Raw genomic sequence first — 21,537 nt, 5'->3', positions numbered from 1 at the left:
TGAGAGAGTTGGGGCTGTTCAGCCTGGAGAAGAGAAGGTTCCGGGGAGACCTTCTAGCACCTTCCAGTGCCTGAAGGGGCTACAGGAAAGCTGGAGAAGGGCTTTTTACAAGGGCATGGAGTGACAGGATGAGGGGGAACGGTTTTAAACTGAAATGGGGAGATTTAGATGAGATATTGGGAAGAAATTCTTTGCTGTGAGGGTGGTGAGACCCTGGCCCAGGTTGCCCAGAGAAGCTGTGGCTGCCCCCTCCCTGGCAGTGTTCAAGGCCGGGTTGGATGGGGCTTGGAGCAACCTGGTCTGGTGGAAGGTGTCCCTGCCCGTGGCAGGGGGTTGGAACTAGATGGGCTTTAAGGTCCCTTCCAACCCACACTAGTCTGTGATTCTGTGCTAGGGAGGGTTTGGTTGGGTCCATGCACCCAGAAATAAAAGGAGCAGTTGCTGTTTTCTGGCTGAGCATGGATGAAGGTTGCTGGGAACATGAGGATTTGGAGGGTTTCAAGGCCATCCAGTGCCCTGGGTAGACAGGAGGCAGCACCCTGCGCCCTGATCCCATACACAGCCCCTGCAAACAGCAGCACGCGCCCTGCAGAGGCATGCTGTGGAGCTGCACAAGTCCTTTCTGTCCTGGAAAGAGGGATGGGGAGGGAGTTAACTCCAAAAAAGGGGGGCCAGGTACAGATATACAAAGCTGCTGGCATGGAAGATGCAACATCTGCTCCTACAACAGCCACGCAGAGGGACAGGGCTCTTCGCAGAAGCCTGGAGCAGGCAACGGCTGCTCATGCACCCAGCCAGCCCAGCAGAGCCCAGGCTGTGGGGCAGCAGCACACCCCACACCACTGCCACAGCATCCTGCATGGGCTGGAGAGGTAGCCAGGTGCTGGGAGTGCATCTCTTCTCCTCCCCAAAACACCAGGAGCCCAGCTGCTGCCTGCTCCGACGCTGCTTTCAAATACCCGCAGCCCTGGTCGCATGCTCCAGCCACGCTCCCTGCTCCTCTAGGTGTTTTTTTTTAAGGCATGGGAGGCTCAGCTTCAGAAAATAGCAGTAGGTGAACATCTCTAGAAAGCTGAAACTTCACCCCTTCTGCTTGGGTGGCTTGCCAGAGGCAGAGGGAACAACCCAGGGGAAAAGGAGATGCTGCCTCAGCTGAACGCAGGGAAGCTCAGAGATGCTGGGGGTCCTGCAGAGCCCATGAGCCCGGGAGAAACTGCCCCCAAAAACAGATGGCGGGGGGGGAGAGGCTCTCCCTCAGCTGCGGGCAGCAGGAGGGTGCTCCAGGGCTCCCAGCTCCCCCCAAGCCCATCCCCGATAGCTCCACAGCTTCCCCCTTCCCAGGCCTGGGGAAGTTTGGCCTCAGTGGGTGCAGCCCAGAGCAGGCACTGACCCCCCCTCTCTGAGACCAGGGAGTGAAGCAGAGCCCAGGGACTCCAAGAGAGAGACAGGAGCAACAACAGTTATGATTTAATCATCATAATTCTCTGCAAATCCAGTGTATGGCAGAGCCGAGCTGGGGGCTGGCTCCCGGTGCTCCCACCCCTGCTCACAGCGCAGACCTGGTCCAGCATGGGAGCAGGACCAGCATGGGGATGGGGTCAGCCAGCTCCCCTCGCCCCTCCGGCCCCGCTGGATGCGTGCCTGAGGATGGACAACCCCAGGCAGCTTTGGCTCATCTCAGCCTGGTGGGATTTGGGGAGAGCATGGTCCTGCCTAGCTCTGGTCTCTGCAAAGCTGGTGAGCAGCCAGATAGCGGCTGCCCTGGGCCAGGCAGCAGGGATGGATCCTGCCCCTGCCCAGGGACCCTTCCCAGGGCACTGTGGCCTCTGCTTTGGCATCTGCCTCCACAGAGCTGGAAGAGACCAAGCCCTGGCAGAGGCTGGAGGAGCTTCCGTCTGAAGCCAGCTTGTCCCCGAGCCACCCAGCCCACACTGGACCTGAGCCCGTGGCATGGAGCAGGCGGCCAGCTCTCCCCCTGCAATCCTGCAAGGGAAAAACCCCCGGAGAGCATTCACCGAGGTGGGGTGGGGGGCTGGCAGGGGAGCCCCAGCATCTCCCCTGAGACAGCCCAGGGCAAGTGCAGCTCAGAGCCCCTGGGGTGGCAGAGGGACATCCCTCGGGGCAGTGCCAGCTGGGACAACCCTGCAGTGGTGACCTCCACGAGGTGTAATGTGGTTCAAACAGCAACAAGGACATGTCCCCTCCCCTGGCAAAGGGTGCTGGGGGGGAACTGCAGCAGGACGAGGACGGGGAATGGCAATAGTGGTTATAGGGGAAGGCACAAGAGCCCCCGGCCAGCTGCTGCGGTGGGGGCTAGGGGTTGGGGCTGAAGAGGCTCCCGGCCAGGAGCCGCCGCTTGACCTCCCTCCAGAGCAGGTCCCGCTCCCGGTTCGCCCGCTGCATGAAGCCCCTGTTCTCCTGGGCCCGCCGGGACAGGTAGGGCAGCACCTCCCGCACCGGCCCGTACGGCACGTACTTGTAGACGGGGAAACCGGCCTGGCCTGGGGGGAGAGAGACTGGTCAGGGAAGGGCCGAAAGAGGGGGGGAAAGCAGAGAGGGAGGAAGCAAAGAGGAAAGAGGGGGAAAAAGAGGGAGGAAGCAAGGAGAAGTAAAGGGGGGGGGGAAGCAAAGGGGAAAGGGGGGGGAGGAAGCAAAGGGGAAAGGAGGGGGGGAGGAAGCAAAGGGGAAAGGGGGGGGGGAGGAAGCAAAGGGGAAAGGGGGGGGAGCCTCCCACAGCCCCATCTGTCCCGTGCCCCTCGGGCTGTGCCGGTGGAGCGGGGATGGCAGCCAGAGGCTGCGGCTGAGCCCCGGGCAGGGGCAGCCGCCGGAGCAGCCCCGGGCCGGGGGCGGGGGGGTGGCCCATCCCTGCCCGGCCCAGCACGGGGAGCCAGGGAACGCGCCGGGTCACCGGGAGCCCTGGGGATGTGGGCAGCCAGGGCCGGGCCAGCTGAGGAGTCATTCAAGCAGAAACATCAAGTTCACCCATTTTTCCAGTGAGCAGAGGAGGTGGCAGCCGGGCAGCCCAGCCTGGTGCCTCCCGCTGCCCCCCTTGTGCCGGACACCGGTACGGGCAGGGGGATCGGTCCTTGGCCTCAGTGGGGCTACCTGGACCCTTGGTGTCCCTCTGTCCGCGCCCCCGGGAGCTCTGCTCCGCTGCCCGGGCCAGGAGCAGAGGAAGGGACAACATCACGCAAGAGCCTGTTGCCACCCCGCCAGCGGGGAGCCCAGGACTCAGGGTGCACCTCCAGAGGAGCAAAGGGACGCTCCCAGACCAGGGAGGTACAAGAGGGATTCGCTGCGACCATGACCTGTCTCTGCCCCATCTAGGGTTACCTTCATCTCAGCTCGTAGGCCAAAGCTGGGATCTCCCTGCCCAGCCATCATGGTTTCATGGCGCCTCCAGGAGATAGATGTGATTCTCCACCTACCTCCTCCTTATCTCCATCCTCCCCACACCCCATGCAGGGGACACAACACTCCACACAGCTGGGGAAGAGGCAACACAGCACCATCCTCAGCCAGCCCTGCTCTCTGACAGACCCATAGCCTGGCTCCATCCACCCCTCAGACCCCACAGCAGCTGCTCAGGGACACCCCAGGGGTCAAGGTGGGGCAGGAACATGTCTGCCAAGTCCCCCCTGCTCCCAGCACTCACCCAGGGGGAAGGTGATCTGGTCACACATGCCCAGCAGCTGCCCGAAGTACACCTTCTTCTCTGAGGGATGGATCCCAAGCTCCATCATCCTGCAAGCCAAGCCTCGGCGTTAGGAAAGAGCAGAGACAGCGGAGCACGCAGGGGTAGCGTGTCCCACCAGACAAGTGGGGATCATCTCCAAGTATGAGAGCACGCACTGACCATGTCCCACATGGATGCTGGGATGCGAGGACTTGAGGGATTTGTTTTCAAAGCAGCCTCTTGGCTGGGCTACGGGGCCAGCTCTGCAGCCGCTGTGGGCTACTGTGCTGCGCCCCAGCTCCAAGCCCCAGCTGAAGCCCTGAGCACCTGATGGGAGCCAGGATCCCACCGGGTGAGTGCAGGAGACCTGACAAGCCGCAGCACATTTCACCACAGCCCCGCTGGGGCCCCCAGATCTCTCGAGCCCCCAGCCCCTGCCATGTGATGCTGCCTCGCCAGCGCCCACCTGCGCAGGGTGAACTTCACCGTGTCCTCGTTGTGAGATGCTACCATCACATTGGCTTTCCGGCTGTGCTTGATCTCCTCCAGGATATAGTCCAGGCACCTGTAGGACAGTGTGGGGCTGCATGGTGAGGCCGCCTGAGCCCATGCCTGGTGGGGCTGGAGGGAGGAGTGTGGCTGGGGCTGTCCCCTACCTGTGGTACATCTCGTTGGTCTTCTCATAGGTGGGGTTGATGGGATCCTCATAGCCAATCTTGGCCGCCCTCTCCCGCTCCTGCTCCATGTAGGCACCACGGACCAGTTTGGTGCCGAAGTGCCAGCCCTCCCGGCGTGACAGCTCCACATCCATGGTCACATTGTCATAAGCCTCCTGGGACCAGATGGAAGAGATGGCACGAGGTCATCGCACCAGTGCCACATCTGCCCTATGCCTTCAGACAGCCAGCCCCAGCGTTGCACCATCGCATGGCCATGGCTTCAGGAGTCCAGGTCTCCATCCAGCTGCTCCAGCAGGTCCTTCCTGCCCAGCCTCCTGCTGGACCTCACCTTCAGGTAGCACTGGTAGGTGTTGAAGATGATTGCCCGATCCCTGTTGAAGCGGCGCTGCATCTCCAGGGTGAGGCGGCTGATGGCTGGCTGGAAGTAGCTCTGCTCCGCATCCACCATCAGCCTCACGCCCTTCTCTGTGGCTCTCTGGGGTGATGAACGACATGCAGGTTGGTCTGATGGGGCCACCTGCCACGCACCCTCCCCCTCTGCGGTGGCACCCGTGCCCAGCCCCAGCACCCCCTGACCTTGGCAAGGATGTCCATCCGCTGCAGCATCCGCTTCATCTGCAGATCCTCCTCCTCGGTGAAGCGTGAGAGCAGAGGCTCGAGCTGCCCGGTCTGAAATGAGAACAGCCCGTGGCACCCTGCCTGCCCGCGGCCAGCCCTGCCCGCAGGAGATGGAAACCTGCACCACATGGTGGTGGGTAAAGGCAGGGAGGAGGAAAATTCCCAGAGGGGTGAGTGCTTGCAGCACCCTAACCTTGGGGGACCAGAACAGGGGACGGGCTGCCCTGCACAGGCAGCGCCCTCCCTGCAGGGTCACTCCAGGGGTGCCAGAGGTGGGTACCCACCTGCATGTTGGGGACGAGCAGCAGCTTGGAGAGCTTGGTGCGGCTGTCGATCAGGCTGTTCCAGTCCAGCAGGTCCACAGTGCTGGGAGCAGAGAGCCAGGCCGATACTGGTGTCTTGCAGGGGGTCTCTACCAGGTCCTGACCCCCACCAGCAAGCCGGGTGTACAGCTCATGCCACCCTGACTCATCTTGTCACCTCCACCCAAACCTCCTCTCTGCCTGGTCACCATGCTGAGCCAGCGCTGGCCTTTGGAGACCTCCCCGTGCTGCTGCCCCACCGCCCCCCGAACGGGGAGAAGGTCCCCCAGCGTCCCCATCCCGCAGCACCCCCCAGGTCGCAGGCACCTTACCCGCTCACGCCCAGGTTCTCGCCTGTGAACCAGTGCTGGCTCTCTGCCTTGGTCACGATGCCGAGGTTGGCCAGGGCCTCCTGCCACCAAAAGAAGCATCAGTGCCAAGGGGCTATGGGGGTCTTACTGTTCCAGGCTCAGAGGTATCACAGGCCAGGGCTGCTCTGGGACCTCCACGGCCACTGGCCACCTCCAGCAGCGCAACCCCAGCAGCACAGCTTCTCCCTCAGACATCACCCGCCTCACCTGCAGCTTCTCTGCTTCCAGCTTCATCTCCAGCACCGCCCGCCCAGCCTGGCCCTGCTCCGCGGCCATTTGGTGGAAGAACCTCCGCCACTTCACCAGCACCTCCGAGAACTGCAGCTACGGGGACAGAGCTCGAGGTGATACACCTGGGCTGGAGCCCAGCCGGCTTGGAGCCTCCTGCAGTGGTGGCTGTGTAGGATCATGCCCAGCCTGAAGCAGACTCTGACCCTATAGCAGGGGACCTTGGCCAAGCGGGGGCCAAGCCTAGCAGCACAGAACCCCCACACCCTTGTGTTGGGACCTCTTGACTTCTGAGCTCTTCATGCATTCCCAAAAGTTGAGACAAGGTCTCCAGGGTGGTCTCGGGCACACAGGGGACAGCCTGTTGGTGGCCACTCCTCTGTGCCATCAGCAGAGATGCCACTGCAGCAAGCCTGGCACCCCAAAGCACCTGCCCCGCCTAGATGCACCATCCGTGGCCCTGGCTCTGACCCACCGCGCCCTGGTCACAGCCCTGGCACTCACCAGGAACTGAGGTCTGCCCAGCGCTGTCAGCTTGATGGCCGAGAAGCCGTCCTCCGAGCTGCCACCTGGATGGAGCCACAAAGACAGAGCTAGCCCACCGGCAGGGTTCTCGGGCAGAACGGAGGTACCCCAGATATGGTGGTGGGCTGCAGGGTCCCTGCATCCCCAAGCACAGTGGGGCTGCTCAGGACACGGGGAACACTTACTTGAGGCGTCGATGCAGCGGAGGAAAGTCTCCATGTGCTGGTCACACTTGGCCTCGTCGGCGTAGAAATATGTGCGGGCACTGATGACCCCACCACGGCGATCCCCAAATCCCCGATGGACTCGGTATTGCTTCTCCCTTTGCTCTGCTCCTGGGGTGGAAGAGGATGGAGATGGGCGATGCAGCCCTGCTGAGCTCCTACAAGCCTCCCCAGGAGCTCCTGCCATGGGCACAGGGCAGAGGGGCTCCAGCTTGGACCTCCAAAGAGCCCCCCAGGGCTGCAACGCGCCCTGCCTGCTCTGTTGCCCAAGAAGGGGCTGAGCCTTTGCAGAGGAGCAGGGTTGGCCAAGAACCAAGATGTTTGTCGCCCAGCTCGTGTTTTGAGGCTGTGGGAGCTGGGTCCTTCCCCCACAGCAGGCCCACAGTGCTCGTATCAGCTGGACTTTCAGACTATCTCCTGTCAGCAGGAGAGGGTCACTCACCTCCCATCTCCTTCTCGGCTGCAGAGGTGCAGGAGCTAAGAAGAGAAACAGGGAAGATAAGGGCCAGGTCAGCAACCCCCTGAAACCCCACACCGGTGGCCAGGGCAGCTCCAAGGCTCCCCTGCCGCTGGACCCTGCTCTTCCCTCACCATCCCATCGCCAACGGATCAAACGCTGCTCAGCATGAGCTCCACTGGCAGGCCAGATACCCAACCCCGCTCGTGGAAGGCAACGGGGTTTCAACATCCAAGCGTTACCTGGAGGCCCTGTGGCAGCACGGGGAGGGTGCTCTGTGCCAGGGTCCAGAGCTGCTCTCAAACAGCCCACCCCACGGCAAGGACAAGGTCAGCTCTGGTGGGGCTGGATGCTCCATCTCCAACCATGCCAGCCCACGGTCCTCACTGTGGTGGCACCAAATCTCAACCCAACAACCCCCCACCTTGCAGGCACCAGCAGCCAGACCATGAAGCAAGGAGTTTCTCCAGACCCAGGGTGCTTCAAGCCGTAGGATGCCCTGCTGCAGCTCAGCTGCCCCGCGCTCCTCTGCGCCTTGGCATTAGCCAACAGCTTACAAACAAGGTCTCAGCCCCAACTCCAGCTGACCTCAGACGTAATTTCAAGCCCAAGCTCTTTGCCACAGAGATGACAGGGCTCTGACAGCCCAGAGGGACGCTGGCCAAGTCATGAGATCCTCCTTGAGCAGCTAAGCCTCCTTGCTGACACCCTAAATCCAGCCTGCAGACCCAGGGTCTCACCCAGGAACACTGCCAGCCTCCAGAGAGCAGCCCTGAGCGACAGCAGAGCCATCTCCTCCAGGAGATCTCTGCCTTGAGTCACCGTCCCAAAACCAGCTGTGCCCAACAGCAGGGCCCACGCTGCCAGCCAAGCAGCCAAGCCCCCCGCCCGGAGCCAAAGGACTTGTACAAGAGAGCGGAGAGGCACGGTCCCAGAACATGTTCTCCCGCATGGAAACCCTGTGACAGGGATTAGGGGCTGCTGGAAGCATAAACAAGCAGGGCCAAGCCCTTCCCTCAGGAACAGCCCCGCACTGCTCAAAGCTCAGCAAAGCCTGGTGTGAACCGGGGAAGGAGCAGCCGGAGCTCGCGGGGAGCAGCCGGCACCGCGTCTGGCAGGCTCTGCCCCGGGTTTTGCTTCTACAGCAGGTCAGGAAGCTTTCTGCTCCCGAATGCGGAGGGTGGGGGAAAGAAAGGAGAGGAGATCTCATACTCCCAGGGATGGGATGCAGCAGCAAACCCCACAGAGGCTGGAAGGTCCCCTGGGAGTGAGCAGTGTCGGGGGGAAGCCTTCAGCTGGACACGCTGCTGGGACTCTGAGGACGTGTCAAGAGAGATGGGTCCTGCGGGCAGGTCCTAGCCACAGCAGGACAGCTCTGAACCCCGGAGCACACCTCGCATCCAGCATCTGGTACGCTGGGGACAAGCGGCGGGGAGCAAAGCCTCCTCCGGCCTACCCAGAGTTAAGGCGCGCAACGCAATTAGCCAACAGCACCCTTGACTTTGAAGTGTTTTGTGTTCCCAAAGCCAAACACACCCTTTCGAGCAGCATTCCTGCTGCATGACGGCGCTGAGCCCTTTCCCCCAGGGGGGCATCCAAAGCAGTGCCATGGTGCTCGCTTTGTTGTTCTGCATCAAGCTACATGAAGGAAGCTCCTTCCAGCTGAAGAAACAGCTCTTCCTGAGCATCATCTTCTTTCTTCACAATATTAGTCTTGGCCAGCAAAGCCGTTCCTACACCAAGTGCCACTTAACCCAGCTTATACCCGACCTTCTGCAAACCCAGAGCAAGTCTCCCAGAGCAGGACACATCTCCAGGCACTGCCCAAACACTTCTGGCAAGCTGTAACCAGAAAGGAGCCGCCCGCAAGGCACGCTCAGGACCTGGGAGCTCACGCTCGCCCCAAGCACGCACTAACCAGGCCCTCCAAGTGCTGCAAAGCAGGTTCTGAAGACTCGATGGAGCCCGCTGGATTGCTGGGAAGGGTAATCCAGCTGACACAGCAGGCTTGGGCTTTCAGGAAGTTTTTGATCGGGCTCACATAAACCGTTTCAGGAGAAGCACAAAGGTCCCCCTGTCACAAATAAGCAGGCAATAATCCATTTCGCCCCAGAGGTTACCAGGAGGGTGCCAAGAGCCTGGAGTATTTGCTTTGCTCATCTCGCAGAGGGGATGAGGGAACACCAGGGAGAAGCTGTCACAATTACCACATCCAAGGCAAAGCTCATGGTCACGTGAAGCCCAGACCGCAGCTATGGGCGATGCTTAAAACCCTGCAGGTAGGAATAAAGCAAAGCTCTTGGTAGAAGAGAGTCCTTCAATCCTGCCTCATGTATGAGTTGCCAGCACACACCAGCCCAGGGCCACCGCAGGGTGTCCTTGCGGAGCTTTAAGCTAACCACAACCCACCCCGTGGCCCCGAGTGCCAGTGGCACTGGGAGCAGGAGAAGGGGAGGCGGCGGCTCTGGAAGGCTGATTGGCTGGGCTGGATCATAACCCCACGCTGGGGCAGATATCAGGTGTCCACGCAAGAAATCTCTAGAGGAAGCGAAGTCCACGTGCTGTGCGGCAGAGCTGTGTCAGGGTGTCCAACAGCACCCGGGGGCAGGATTGTCCTTCCCCATGTTAGTACAACCCCAACCCATCTCCTGGCTCTGGATGCCCACGGGCCAGCAATGGCCCCAAGGCTGTGAGGGGGCCACGACCACCTCCACCATTGTGGGGGTTCCTCGTTTCATTCCATGGGAAACAGAGTCCCCGCAGGGAACAGGCAGTGCTGCATCTCCATGTCCCACCCATGGCTGCACCCATCCCGAAGCCCCCAGCCCACGCGCTGCCCTGGGAGCGGAGCAGCACCCAGGCTCTGCTGCCCGCAGAACCCCTTCCTCCAGCCGTGTCACCGTGACCTGGCAGCAGCCTTCAGCACACGGCCGAGGACCCGCGGGACAAGCTGGCAGAGCTCTGGATGCCAGCCCAGGCAGGGCAGGGCAGGTACGAGCCTGCAGCAGGCAGGATAAGCCAACGCTTGCCCGCGTTGCATGGCTGTTCCCAACCAGAATGCCAGGACAAGGAGCGGCCACGGCCCGTTGCTGGGGAGGAAAGGGCATTTCCCTGCTCTTATCTCCAGTTTGCTCCAGAGGAGCGGGCTGTACTGGTACGGCCAGCACAGCTCTGCCTGGGGGAAACCACAGCAGGTGGTACCAGGAGGCCAAAAACACTCACTCGCTGCATCTGGTTTGGACCTCTGCCTCCCAGCTGGCAGCAGGGTAAAGCCCTGAAGTGCTCACAGGAGGGAGGGCAGCAGCTCCACGAGCCCTGGAGAGCTCATCCCAGCTCAGCACCATCCCTAGCAGAAGCACCGGTAATTGGGGGTTTTGTCCCTGAACAGAGCTGGAGCGGTGCTTGGCACGGGCCATGGTCCAGCACGGCCCTTCCGATGCCACCCACGCCTCCCCTGGGCTTGGTCCCCGCTCCGGGACATCCCTGGGTGACTGCCACGATGGCATTTTCCCCCCTCCATCCATTTGTTGGAGCAAATCCTGCAGGGGCTCAGGCAGGGTGGCATCGGGGGCAAGGGGAACGGGGTCCAGCTCATGGCTTTGCTGAGCTCTCCTGGGTGGGAATGACCCACGTGGCACAGGCAGAGCTCACCTAGCAAGCAGCCCCACACATGCAACCCCCAGATCTGCTCTGGGGGGGCACTGGCACAGCCCAGACAGCTCACAAACCACCGACACCCGTCAGCAGGCAGAGCTGCTGCCAAAGCCCTTGGTGGTCAACTCCAGGAGAGCACTTGGCACAGGCACAGCCAGACCAAGGAGGGTGGCAACACCAGCCCGGCAGCACCGGCACCGCCAGCTCGGTGGGGTCACGCCGTGGGCCAGCCCAGCCCCACGGGAACGCTGAGCAGCGTGCCCGGACCACGGCTGCGTGGCGAGCGGCAGTGCCACCCCGTCACGGCAAGCGGGGGGTCCCTGATAAGCAGCGCCCGGGTGGGGAGCAGAGATAAGGCTCGGGTGGCAGCTGGGAGGAGTCCAGCAGCAGCACCTGCATCACCACACCGAGCCGAAACCCCACTTGCAAATCACCCCAAAAAGCCGTTTCTGCTGTATTTTTGTCACTGTGTGACAAGCAGCCGGTGTCCCCAGCTGTGAACGGGGACACGGGGCTGTTGCAGCTGTGCCTGGGGGAGTGCTCCATCCCCAGCCTGCACCCTGCGGCTGGGCCACCCTTGTGCTGGGTGGGGGGGACACCGCCCACCCCGGTGACCGCAGGGTGCCGGCCAGCGGCCCATCGATTGGGTGAGTGGAGCCACCCGAAATCGGAGCCCGAATAGTGGAAAGTTACCGGTGGCTTTGGGCCGGCGCCTGCCCTTGGCAGAGGGCGGGAGGCAGGGAAGGGTGCCCGGGGTGGGGGGGGCACTGCGGGAACGGGGGTGAGACATTGGGGGGGGGGGGGGGGGGCACCGTCCTGGCTTTGGGGGTGGTGGAAATGGTGGTGGGCAGCACCCCTGTGGGTACGGTGGTGATAGGGGTGGAGGGGGGAGAAAGGGGGTCAGCAATCCAAAGGGAAGGGGGAGTGGGGGGTGCAGCACACCAGTTTATGCCTGGGGGTGAAGGGGAACAGTACCACGGTGGGGGGCAGAAGGGAGGGAGCAAACCCGTGGGGGGGATGGGGGGCAACACCCCGGGGGGGAGTGGGAATGAGGGGGCAGTGGGTGCAGTGGGGTGGGCAGCATCCCAGAGGGAATGGGGACTGGGGGACGGGGGGGGGAGCGGGGGCAGCACCCCTGTGTGTGCAGGGGGATGGAGAGGGGCAGCACCCGGGGGGGTACAGCACCCCCGGGGGGTGGAGAGGGGCAGCACCCCCGCCCCCCTGGGGGCCGATGCCCGGACGGGGCAGGATGCGGGGCCGTGACGCACCGCAACCCCCCGGCTCCGCAGCCAATGGGAACGAGGGGGATGGGCGGGCGCAGCCAATAGCAGAGCGGCCAAGGCCCGCGCCCGACTCCCGCCACAGCCCCCCGGCCCCGCACGGCCCCGCACTCACTCCAGCTCCTTGCGCTCGGCCTCCTCGGCGCTCAGGTCCTCCTCCACGCTGTAATCCAGCACGGCGCCCACGCCGAAGGCCTGGTTCCGCCGGATGAGCGGTTTGATGGCCTCCTGGTCCTCCCCCGCCACGAACTGCCCGTAGAAGGTCATCTTCATCAGCCGCTCGAACAGCCCCTGCCCCAGCACCCGCTCGCACAGCTCCAGCAGCTGCGGGACAACGGCGGCTCAGTGCCCCGCACCGGGAACGAGAGCCCCCAGCCCCGGGACCGGCACCCCCCCGCACCCTCCCGGAACCGCGAGTCCCCGGCCGGGGGCTGGTAGCCCCCCGGGCCCGGCAACCCCCGGAGCCCACAGCCCCCCCCCCCCCCCCGCCGCTCCGGGACCGGCAACCCGCGGAGCCGTCAGATGCCCCGGGGTCCGGCAGGGAGCAGGGAGCCCCGGGGAGAGGGAATCCCCCCTGCCCAGGACCGCCCCCCCCCCGCAGCGGCAGCCTCCCCCGGCCGGGGACCAGTGTCTGCCCCCCCGGAGTCATCAGCCCCCCCCCCCCCGCTTCGGTACCTCCCCTCCCCCCGGCGCCCCCCGCCACCCACCTCCCGGTTGTGCTCCACCAGCGGCCCCACGGCGCACAGCCCCAGCACCACCAGCCCCCGCAGCAGCTCGGCGCTGCTCTTGCTGCGGAACGCTTCCTGCGGGTCCCCGAAATCCACGGCGGGCGGCGGCGGGCCCCGCTCCGCACCCCGCGGAGGGGGAGGCGGCGGCGGCACCGGCCGGGCCCCCCTGCCCGCAGCCGGCGGCGGAGCGGCCCCGCGGGGGGCGGCGGCGGGCGTGGAGCGCGGGCGGCGGGGCACGGCCAGGCGGGCGGCGGCGCGGAGCGCCCGGGCCGCGCTCGGTGCAGCCATGGGCACGGCGGGGCCGCCCGCCCCGCGCCGCCGCCTTAAGTACCGCCCGCCCGGCGCCGCCCCGCGCCCGCCGGGGCTGGGGGGGCCGCCGCTCCGCCCCGCGGACCGGCTCTGCTGCGGCACCGTCACAGTCACCGGCACCAGCACCACCCACCCCGGCGCCGCCCCTCTCGCTCAGGCCCCAGCCCGGTGCTTTCCGCGTTCCCGTACCGTCGGGGCAGCCCTGCCGTGGATGCATCACTACCGAGCAGCCCCGGGAAAGGGCACAGAGGGGCAGGGATGGCCCGAGGGGCCCCCCGGGTGGGGCTGAAGGAAGCCTGATCCCCTTGGAGCAGTGCTGGGGAGGGTGAAGGGAGCCCCGTGCCCTTGCAGGAGCCCCAGGCAGAGCTGTTGAGGTCCTAAGGGAGCCCTGAAGTGGTTCCCATCCTATTGGAGAAGCCTTCAGAGAAGCACTGGGGCCAACCCTGCAGGGCTAAGGGGCTCCTGACCCCTTTAGAGCAGCCCCAGGGAGGGTCAAAGGGTGCCCCAAAAGGGTCCCTGTCCCCTCGTAGCATTCCCTGGGGCAGGCTCTGGCGTGTCCAGCCCACAGAGCTGGGAGGCCCTTGAGGAGGATATCTCAGACTTGGAGGGCCTGTCATGGGAGAGATGTTGCAAGCCCCTGTGCTTGGGGGTTTCAGCTGAATCCTTGTTTGCTTGTTCATGGGTGCTCGGGGTGGCTTGAGCCAGCAGATTGGCTCTCTCGGAATGGTCTGGGGATTTTGGGCTCTGCCTGCCCCATGGAGCCCCACCGGAAAGAGGGCTGGTGGGGCCTTGGGAGGTTCCCAGGCAGGGCTGAGTGTCTGTGCCTCTCCTGGCAGGCATTTGCCTGAGCTGTTCCTCCCAGGCACACCCAGTGCTGAACTCCAGAGATCACCCAGCACCTTCCTGGCACCCTGCGGCCAGATACGCTCCCGACTCTTGGCCTGGGGAGCAGAGAGCAGGGACCTTCCTTCCTTTTTGCAGGACCATTTCGCAGCAGCAAGTATCCAACCACATCCCCTCCCCATGCCCACATCCCGTCTCCATGCCCATGCCCCCTCTCCATGCCTACTTCTCCTCCTCCAATTTTGCAGGGGCTCCCTGAGCATGACTCTGGGCTTGTGCAGACCTGCCCAAACTCGGCACTGGTGAGGCCGCACCTCGAATCCTGGGTGCAGTTTTGGGCCCCTCACTGCAAGAAAGACCTCAAGGTGCTGGAGCGAGTCTAGAGAAGGGCAACGGAGCTGGTGAAGGGTCTGGAGCACAAGTGTGATGGGGAGCGGCTGAGGGACCTGGGGGTGTTTAGCCTGGAGAAAAGGAGGCTGAGGGGAGACCTTCTCACTCTCTACAACTGCCTGAAACGAGGGTGTAACGAGGTGGGGGTCGGTCTCTTCTCGGTAACAAGTGATAGGATGAGAGGAAACGTCCTCAAGTTGCACCAGGGGAGGTTTAGATTGGAGATCAGGGACAATTTCTTCACCCAAAGGGTTGTCAAGCGCTGGCACAGGCTGCCCAGGGCAGTGGTGGAGTCCCCATCCCTGGGGGGATTGAAAAGCCGTGTAGATGTGGTGCTGAGGGCCATGGGTTAGTGGTGGCCTTGGCAGTGCTGGGTTAACGGCTGGACTCGATGATCTTAAAGGTCCGTTCCCACCAAAACGATCCTGTGATTCCAAACCCAGCTCCTCGCTGACACCTTGTGTCTGGGGCTGCTCAGCGCAGGCAGCACGGGCCAGGCAGGAGGGGAGCAGGCAGGAGGGGAGCAGGCAGCAGCAGGCCTGCCAGGTTCGCGGGGTGGGAAACCACGTCCTGAGTGGGGTGGAGTGGAAGAGCCCGAAGCTTTGAGAAAGCTCCAGCAGCTGCAATGCAAAACTTTTCTTTTCCAAAGCAACTCCCAGTCCAGCAAACTGTAACCACCACAGAAGTCTGGCCCTGTCTGGACGAGGTACAGCTGCCACAGGGCCAGCGGTACAGAAAATACGAGTTACAGCAAATGTGTTTTCTGCCGCGGCGCAGCACTGGCGTTGCTGTGATTAGCAGCGAAACCACAGAGGTTCCTCGAGCTCATTTGCAAGGTTTCCTTTTGGGATGTCCCATCCTTCCACGGTGAGAGCCAGGCAGTGGCACTGCCCTCTAACAGAGCTGGGTAACAAGTCAGCTATGAAAAAGCATCCGTTTCCTCAAAAATATTTCCTGCGCTGCATTAACTCTTTCATGCTCTTTAGAGTGAAATAATTCCCCTGAAGTTCCCTGCCATGATGAGGTTGCGCACGTGAAGTCTCAGGCTGCGGCTCAAACCCCCGTTGAAGAAAAAAAAAGCCGACGTTACACCGAGCTGCATTAAAGCCTGAGGAGCAGATGCTACTGCTGCAATTAAAAACTTTTTATCAGCTGCAACTTCTGCTCCTTTTTTAGCCTCGGTGGTGCCAGGCCAAGCCATGGCTCCCTGTTAACCAACAGCCACAACCAGACCCCGCTGCCATGGCAGGGAGCTCGTGTCTCAGCCAGGTACCACAGAGAAAATTCCCTTGAAAGGCTCTAACGGCACCAGTCACACCTGGGAAACACTCGCCTGATCTTGGCAGGGAAAGTTTCTGAGCGTTGCCCACTGTGCTGGCAGAGCTGGCAGCCCCACGGTGCCAGCAGAGCCTCCAGGCTGGGAGAGGGAGTTTGTGGAGCACGACCAGGTCTGAGTTTCCGGAGAAACTTCAGTCTCAGATCGGAACACAGAGTTGAAACGTAAAAAAGTCACATTTTGGGGAAGTGAAATCCGATGGCGTTTATCTTGGGATGGCTGCTTCCGAAGCAGAGGGGATCCCTGAGCTGGCAGCCCCGACGATGGCTGGGAGACCAACAAGGGATGTTCAAGGCTGCTGGGGAGACCAACATGGGATGCTCAAGGCTGCTGGGGAGACCAACAAGGGATGCTCAAGGCTGCTGGGGAGACCAACAAGGGATGCTCAAGGCTGCTGGGGAGACCAACAAGGGATGCTCAAGGCTGCTGTGGGGACCATGCCAAGCCCCCGCGGGTCACCGCACCATGGCCCTGTAGAGGACTGACCCCCGGCTCCTGATACCCCTTGGTTGTGACTTTATGCCCTTCAGGCCACTGTCCCTGTACCCCACCATGTGCAGGCAGATGCTGCTGGCACAGAGGGAGATGGTACGTGCACGAGGTCTGCTCCTGCTACATGGGTACCCACATCATGAACACACCACGCTGCTATATCCTGCACAGGGAATGTCCCCCAGGCCTGATAACGTGCATCTGAGTCCTTCAGCGGGCACTCGGATGTGCCAGTGACGGCACCGAGCCAGGGAGAGGCTGTTATTGATGGCTTGAGAAGCCATGAGATGTAAAGAAACTAATTTGAATGCAATACAAACAGGCGAGAAGGGGCTTTAGTGCGGGAGGAGATGGCAGGCTGGGAAGGGGGAGGCCACGGCATGCATATTTCATGGGCCGGCGCTCGGCGGAGAGGCACTTTTGACACCACGAAAATAACAGATGTCAACAAGGAACAGCAGCCGCTCACGGCACCCGAGAGGGAGCGTTGTGGGATGACAATCGCTCTTCCTGCCTTTCGGCAGAAGCTGGCACGGGCTGTGCCGTGTCGCCGGGATCAGCATCCTCACCGTTGTCTTCCTCCAGCCCAGTGCTGGGGTAGGGGCAATCCTGCCCCATCCTTGGGACTGGGGCTCGATCCTCGCTGTCCTGTAGTTCTGCTGACCCTCGAGCCCTGCCTGCTCCATCAGCCCATGCCAGGCACCCCGAGCTCCCAGCACCCATCCTCAGTGGTTTCCCTGGAGAGTGCTGACTCAGCTCCTCCTCTGTTGGGTATTTCTCACACTGATCATATGCCTGACTCGTGCCAAGCACCAGTGCCAGCCACCAAACCCCTTCCACCCTGGGCCAGCATGCCGGGAGGGACATCTACACCCTGCCAGCAAGCAGGCAGGGGTGTGGGGAATGGTGCGGACCCTCAGCCGGCATCCAGCTCTGCTGAATTGTGTCAGCACTAGTGTGGCCAGCAGGACCAGGGCAGGGATCGTCCCCCTGTACTCGGCACTGGTGAGGCCGCACCTCGAATCCTGGGTGCAGTTTTGGGCCCCTCACTGCAAGAAAGACCTTGAGGTGCTGGAGCGAGTTCAGAGAAGGGCAACAGGGCTGGGGAAGGGTCTGGAGCGTAAGTGTGATGGGGAGCGGCTGAGGGACCTGGGGGGGTTTAGCCTGGAGAAAAGGAGGCTGAGGGGAGACCTTCTCGCTCTCTACAACTGCCTGAAAGGAGGGTGTAGCGAGGGGGGGTCGGTCTCTTCTCCCAGGTAACAAGCGATAGGACGAGAGGTTCTGCTACGAGAGGTTTAGATTGGAGATCAGGGACAATTTCTTCCCCAAAAGGGCTGTCAAGCACTGGCACAGGCTGCCCAGGGCAGTGGTGGAGTCCCCATCCCTGGAGGGATTTAAAAGCCCTGTAGATGTGGTGCTGAGGGCCATGGGCTAGTGGTGGCCTTGGCAGTGCTGGGGTAACGGTTGGACTCGATGATCTTGAAGGTCCTTCCCAACCAAAATGACTCTCTGATTCTGTGATTCTAAATGTGCCCCTTGGAGCAGGACACGATGGGGTGGCCAGGAGCTGCAGCCCTTCCCCAGCATGGGTCAGGGGCAGCTGTCTGCCATGGACCCACCAGCAAAACCCAGGAGAAGGTGGAGGTGGGGACTATGCTTCCCAGAATGCAACAGTGTGTGGCTCATCATCTGGTTGAGGGTTATTTTTCTTCACAAGAGGCTTCATCTCCTGCTATGCTGCTCTTCAGGGAGACCCCCAGACCTACTGATGGGAACAAAACCCCCGTGGGGTGCGCAGGAGCTCCCAGCACTAGGACAGGGTGTATTTCGGTGATGAGCTGGTTCTCTCTAACCCCTCCAAGCAGCCCTGTCACCCTCCCTGTCACCCTCCCTGGGGGTGGCTCTGGCTCGTGCCGCTGTACGGACCATCGCAAGCACTGCTCCTCTTTGCTGTGCCATGCAGGCAGCTGGGTGGAGGAGGTGGCCTGTCCTCCTGCAGCCGGGGAACTGCATCCTTCCCCTTCCTCCTGGAACTGGAGGCCACTGGATGCTTGACTGCTGCAGCAGGGGTAGCAGTGAACCCCACCCCAGCACTGCGCAGGCAGGGTGAGGCTGCGGCGCGCGTGTCCTGCCTCTCAGGGACCCGAGTAGGGAGACTTGGGGACCTGCTGGTGGGCACCTTGGGAGTCGCAGGATGAGGGCTCCAGCTCCCAGGGTGTTTCTGTGGGTTGGGAGCCCCGGCGAGAGCAGCTGAGATCTGCCACAGCCCCTGTTGGTGGAAAGAGATGCTGGGGGGCTCCTCTTGCAGCTGGTCTCCTGGCTGTCTCGCACCTTGCTCCCCCAGCGCGGTCAGGACGTGGGAAGCTGGGCTGGGCTCTGATCCCTGGCATTCTCCACTTGCATCCCAATGATTTTCAGTGAATCACTTGCAGCCTAAGAAATAAATGTCCTCTTGGCTCTCCCTCTGAGTTCCTGCAGGCCTGGTGTGGCTCAGCAGCCATGAGAAAATACCCGTGTGAATTCCTATCTCCATAAAGGACAAAGCTGTAACAAAAAAGGAGGTTGGCTGTGAAAGGGCACCTAGGAAATATCCAAGTCAGGGAAAGGCACATCAGACTGCCCATATCAGGCCTTTTTTTTTTTGTGCAGCGGGTCCCTCTGGTTTCCATCCGTGGGTAGAAGTGGGTCGTGTGAGATGTTCACGAGTGTGCCTGGGGGAAAAGGAAGGTCAGCGAATGCCTGAAACAATTTTGCTGCACTTAACAGCTGAGAAAGGATCATGCCGGAAGGTTTCTGTGGAAGTGGGGTCTGGGGAACAGACATAAAAAGCCTTTTTTTCCAAGCTGACTCCCTTGGCGGGTGGGTTGTTTACGGAGCCGGGATGCCAGAGTGCCTGGAAGGGAGCCAGCTCTATTTTAGCCCTTCGCGAATGATTTAAACACCTCGTGCTGGGGGAGCGTTCCCGGGAAGGCGAGGGAGGGGGGCAGAGGCAGGGCTGGGCAGAGGGAAGGGGCTGCTCAGCTCTGCTTCCCTGACGGAGCAGGGCTGCAGGACCCCAGGGGATGGGTGAAGGGCAGAAGGGGCCAGCCCTGGGCAGGGACAGCAGGAGCGTTTGGTGGGGGGCTGGCTGTGCCCCTCCCTCCCCCCATCAAGAGCTGCTGCTGAGAGGTGAACCCAGGGAGATGTGTGCCTGGGGTTGCCAGTCCCCAGGGCCGGTTGCCTCTGAGGACAGCTCGCCAGCAAGCACCTCCCAAACCTCTCAGCTTCCTCCCTGGTGATGCTACTAAAGAGCCCCTTTGCTCCTCTCTGCAGCCCTTGCCTGTGAGGAGCATCCCCTGGCCAGGCCCATGGAGCTGGGCTCTCCATGCTGAGCTGAGCCCAAGACCCCCCGGGTGCCGGAGCCCGGTGTGCCGGGGCTCGGGGCAGGGCTCCCTGCAGTGATCTGGGGGCAACCAGCCACCGGCGGATTCGGGATAAGCAGCGCTCTCAAGGCTGTAGCAGATTGACTCAGGCCACCCCTACCCTTGAGAACCTGGCTGTTCCTTATTGATTAATGCGGTGGCTCATTTTTCTAAAAATACGCCCATAACTTCTGTGCCTCGGGAAGCAGAGATGTCTCGCAGCAAATCCTCGTCGATGTGAGGGCTGCTACTGCCCCAGCGAAGCCCCTTTGGTCGCAGAGCCTTGATGTCCACCACTCAGAGAGCTCCTCTCTGCAGGCGGGTTTCGGTCTGGGTCAGGTTGATTTCCAGCTCGCAGCAGCTGACTGATACTTGTCTTTTTTCAAGTGTCACTTATTTTTGCTTCTTAACGTTCTGTGTATTTAATTGAGAGCAGGTAGCACCGAGTGGCACTTGGACTTCTCTTCCAGTGGCACAAAGTGGAAGGAAAAATGTTCCTTTTCCTTCCTGAGATATCCATAGGGAAAGGGGAAAAGCCGTTCTACCTTCTTTATTTTGGTGTTGTTTTCCTACCCTCATCCTCTTCACAGGGAAATACTTTGTAGGAAACTTCATGCTTTTCCTTATTCTTCTGTCCCAGGGAAGCACCAAGCTGTCTCCACCGAGAGGCAGAGCACCCAGGGAAAGGGCCTGATGCTCCCCTGCGAGGGCAAGACCCCATAAAGGCTGAAAATAGAAAAAAAATAGAAAATAGAATGGAAAATAGATTGACTTTTCTGGGGTCATTCCACCTCTCCGGGCTCAGCCTCCTGCGGCAGGAGCAAGTGGCTTGCTGAGCCCTGGAGATGGAGAGGGGGTTGCTCGAGGGTCCTGAGGTCGCCCGTCCTCCCAGCAGCACCGCAACCTCTCTGATGTCCAGGCACAGGCCGAGGAGGGGAGGCCAGGAGCCTTCTGGGACAAATGAAGGAGAAAAAGGGAAAAGTGGCTGAAGCTGCTGGCTGCCAGCGCAGGCAGCGGCAGCGTGCGAGCCATCCATCATCCCACAGATCAGCTGGGCACCGCGCTCTGTCCCCATCTGCTGCCGTCCAGGCTCCGTATCCACCGTGTCTCCCGTCCTCCTCCATCTCCCCTGCCCCGCCATCCCGGCCAGCCCCTGCCCCTGAGCTGAGACGGGCACCGCAGGGCCAGGGGATGCTCAAAGAGGGTTCATCCGCTTTTGCACCTCTAACATCCATAGGAGAGAGCCCTGAACTACACATCCTCGCTCACCGCACGGGCTGCAGGTCCTTGCTGACCTACTCAGTTTTTTTTCCCACCCTTTGTACCTTCTGTGTAGCCACCACCCCTGTGCCCCTCACCTCTCCAAACAAGCTCTTTGCTTCCCCATGGGCTCCTCTGTCATGTTCACCTTTCCCCAGCTGAGGGCTTTGCAATTTGCTTTTGCAGCTCCCAGGACAGCAACGGCAGGACCGAGGTGTTGCTCCAGGTGATGTTTCACTGTCTCCTTCCCTTACCTTACGGAGTGCCTGCCTTCAGGTTTTGGCACCAGACGGAGCAGAGTGTGTAGATGATGGCACCCTTCCTCCCCAGCCTGAAGTCCCCCCGCTCTCCCCGTCCTGCGTGATGAACACGGCCTGCAAAAAACAGGCTACATGGCTGGTGTCACTTCAAGGTGCGTTTTACTGCCCAGTAGTGCTGCTTTTTTCGAGGCTGAATCCCATCTTTCATTCTGGTGGTTGCATGGCTTCATTTTGCACATTCAAAGATCCTTCTCGTTGGATTTTTATATGTAATTTCTTAAATTTTGCCCAAGGAAGTATCAAAGGGAGCATCCCTCCTCGGAGGGATTCAAGCCATGGCTTGATCTAATGCTCTTCCAAGGGGGAGGATGACCTGGAGATGCCAGAAACCCCCACGGCTCTGCCATCCCTGAGCCCCATTCCTGCTGTCACACAGCCGTGACAGCCACCCCAGGGCTGCAGGACAAAGGAGAGCCCAGGACGGAGCCCACCCCAGTGCTCTG

The 21,537-nt window shown here is 61.7% G+C and overlaps 1 protein-coding gene across 1 annotated transcript; it reads right to left on the bottom strand.

Annotated features, from left to right (window-relative positions):
• Positions 1–1,451: 1,451 nt before the first annotated feature.
• PRODH (proline dehydrogenase 1) lies at positions 1,452–12,924 on the bottom strand. The gene is made up of 14 exons (XM_068412392.1): positions 12,723–12,924; positions 12,131–12,339; positions 7,067–7,101; positions 6,586–6,735; positions 6,380–6,444; positions 5,855–5,971; positions 5,609–5,688; positions 5,259–5,340; positions 4,933–5,025; positions 4,685–4,831; positions 4,333–4,508; positions 4,143–4,241; positions 3,656–3,744; positions 1,452–2,501 (listed from the first exon to the last, which is right to left on the bottom strand). Exons 2-14 carry the CDS (start codon positions 12,286–12,288, stop codon positions 2,314–2,316), a joined length of 1,479 nt encoding a protein of 492 aa, XP_068268493.1. The 5' UTR covers positions 12,289–12,339; positions 12,723–12,924; the 3' UTR covers positions 1,452–2,313.
• Between the last annotated feature and the right edge of the window lie 8,613 nt (positions 12,925–21,537).

Source organism: Nyctibius grandis, chromosome 14 (assembly GCF_013368605.1).
Source record: "Nyctibius grandis isolate bNycGra1 chromosome 14, bNycGra1.pri, whole genome shotgun sequence".
NCBI classification, from domain to species: domain Eukaryota; kingdom Metazoa; phylum Chordata; class Aves; order Nyctibiiformes; family Nyctibiidae; genus Nyctibius; species Nyctibius grandis.
This window is presented reverse-complemented; position numbering and strand designations above follow the sequence as displayed.

What these genes read in the sequence shown, in the direction of transcription:
- PRODH (XM_068412392.1), bottom strand. Translation starts at nt 12,288, where the DNA reads ATGAAGATGACCTTCTACGGGCAGTTCGTGGCGGGGGAGGACCAGGAG. An exon ending in TGCTCGTCCCCAACATGCAG is followed by an intron (nt 5,026 to 5,258) that starts GTGGGTACCCAC and finishes TTCTCATTTCAG; the next exon opens with ACCGGGCAGCTCGAGCCTCT. An exon ending in GTGAAGTTCACCCTGCGCAG is followed by an intron (nt 3,745 to 4,142) that starts GTGGGCGCTGGC and finishes CTTGGCTTGCAG; the next exon opens with GATGATGGAGCTTGGGATCC.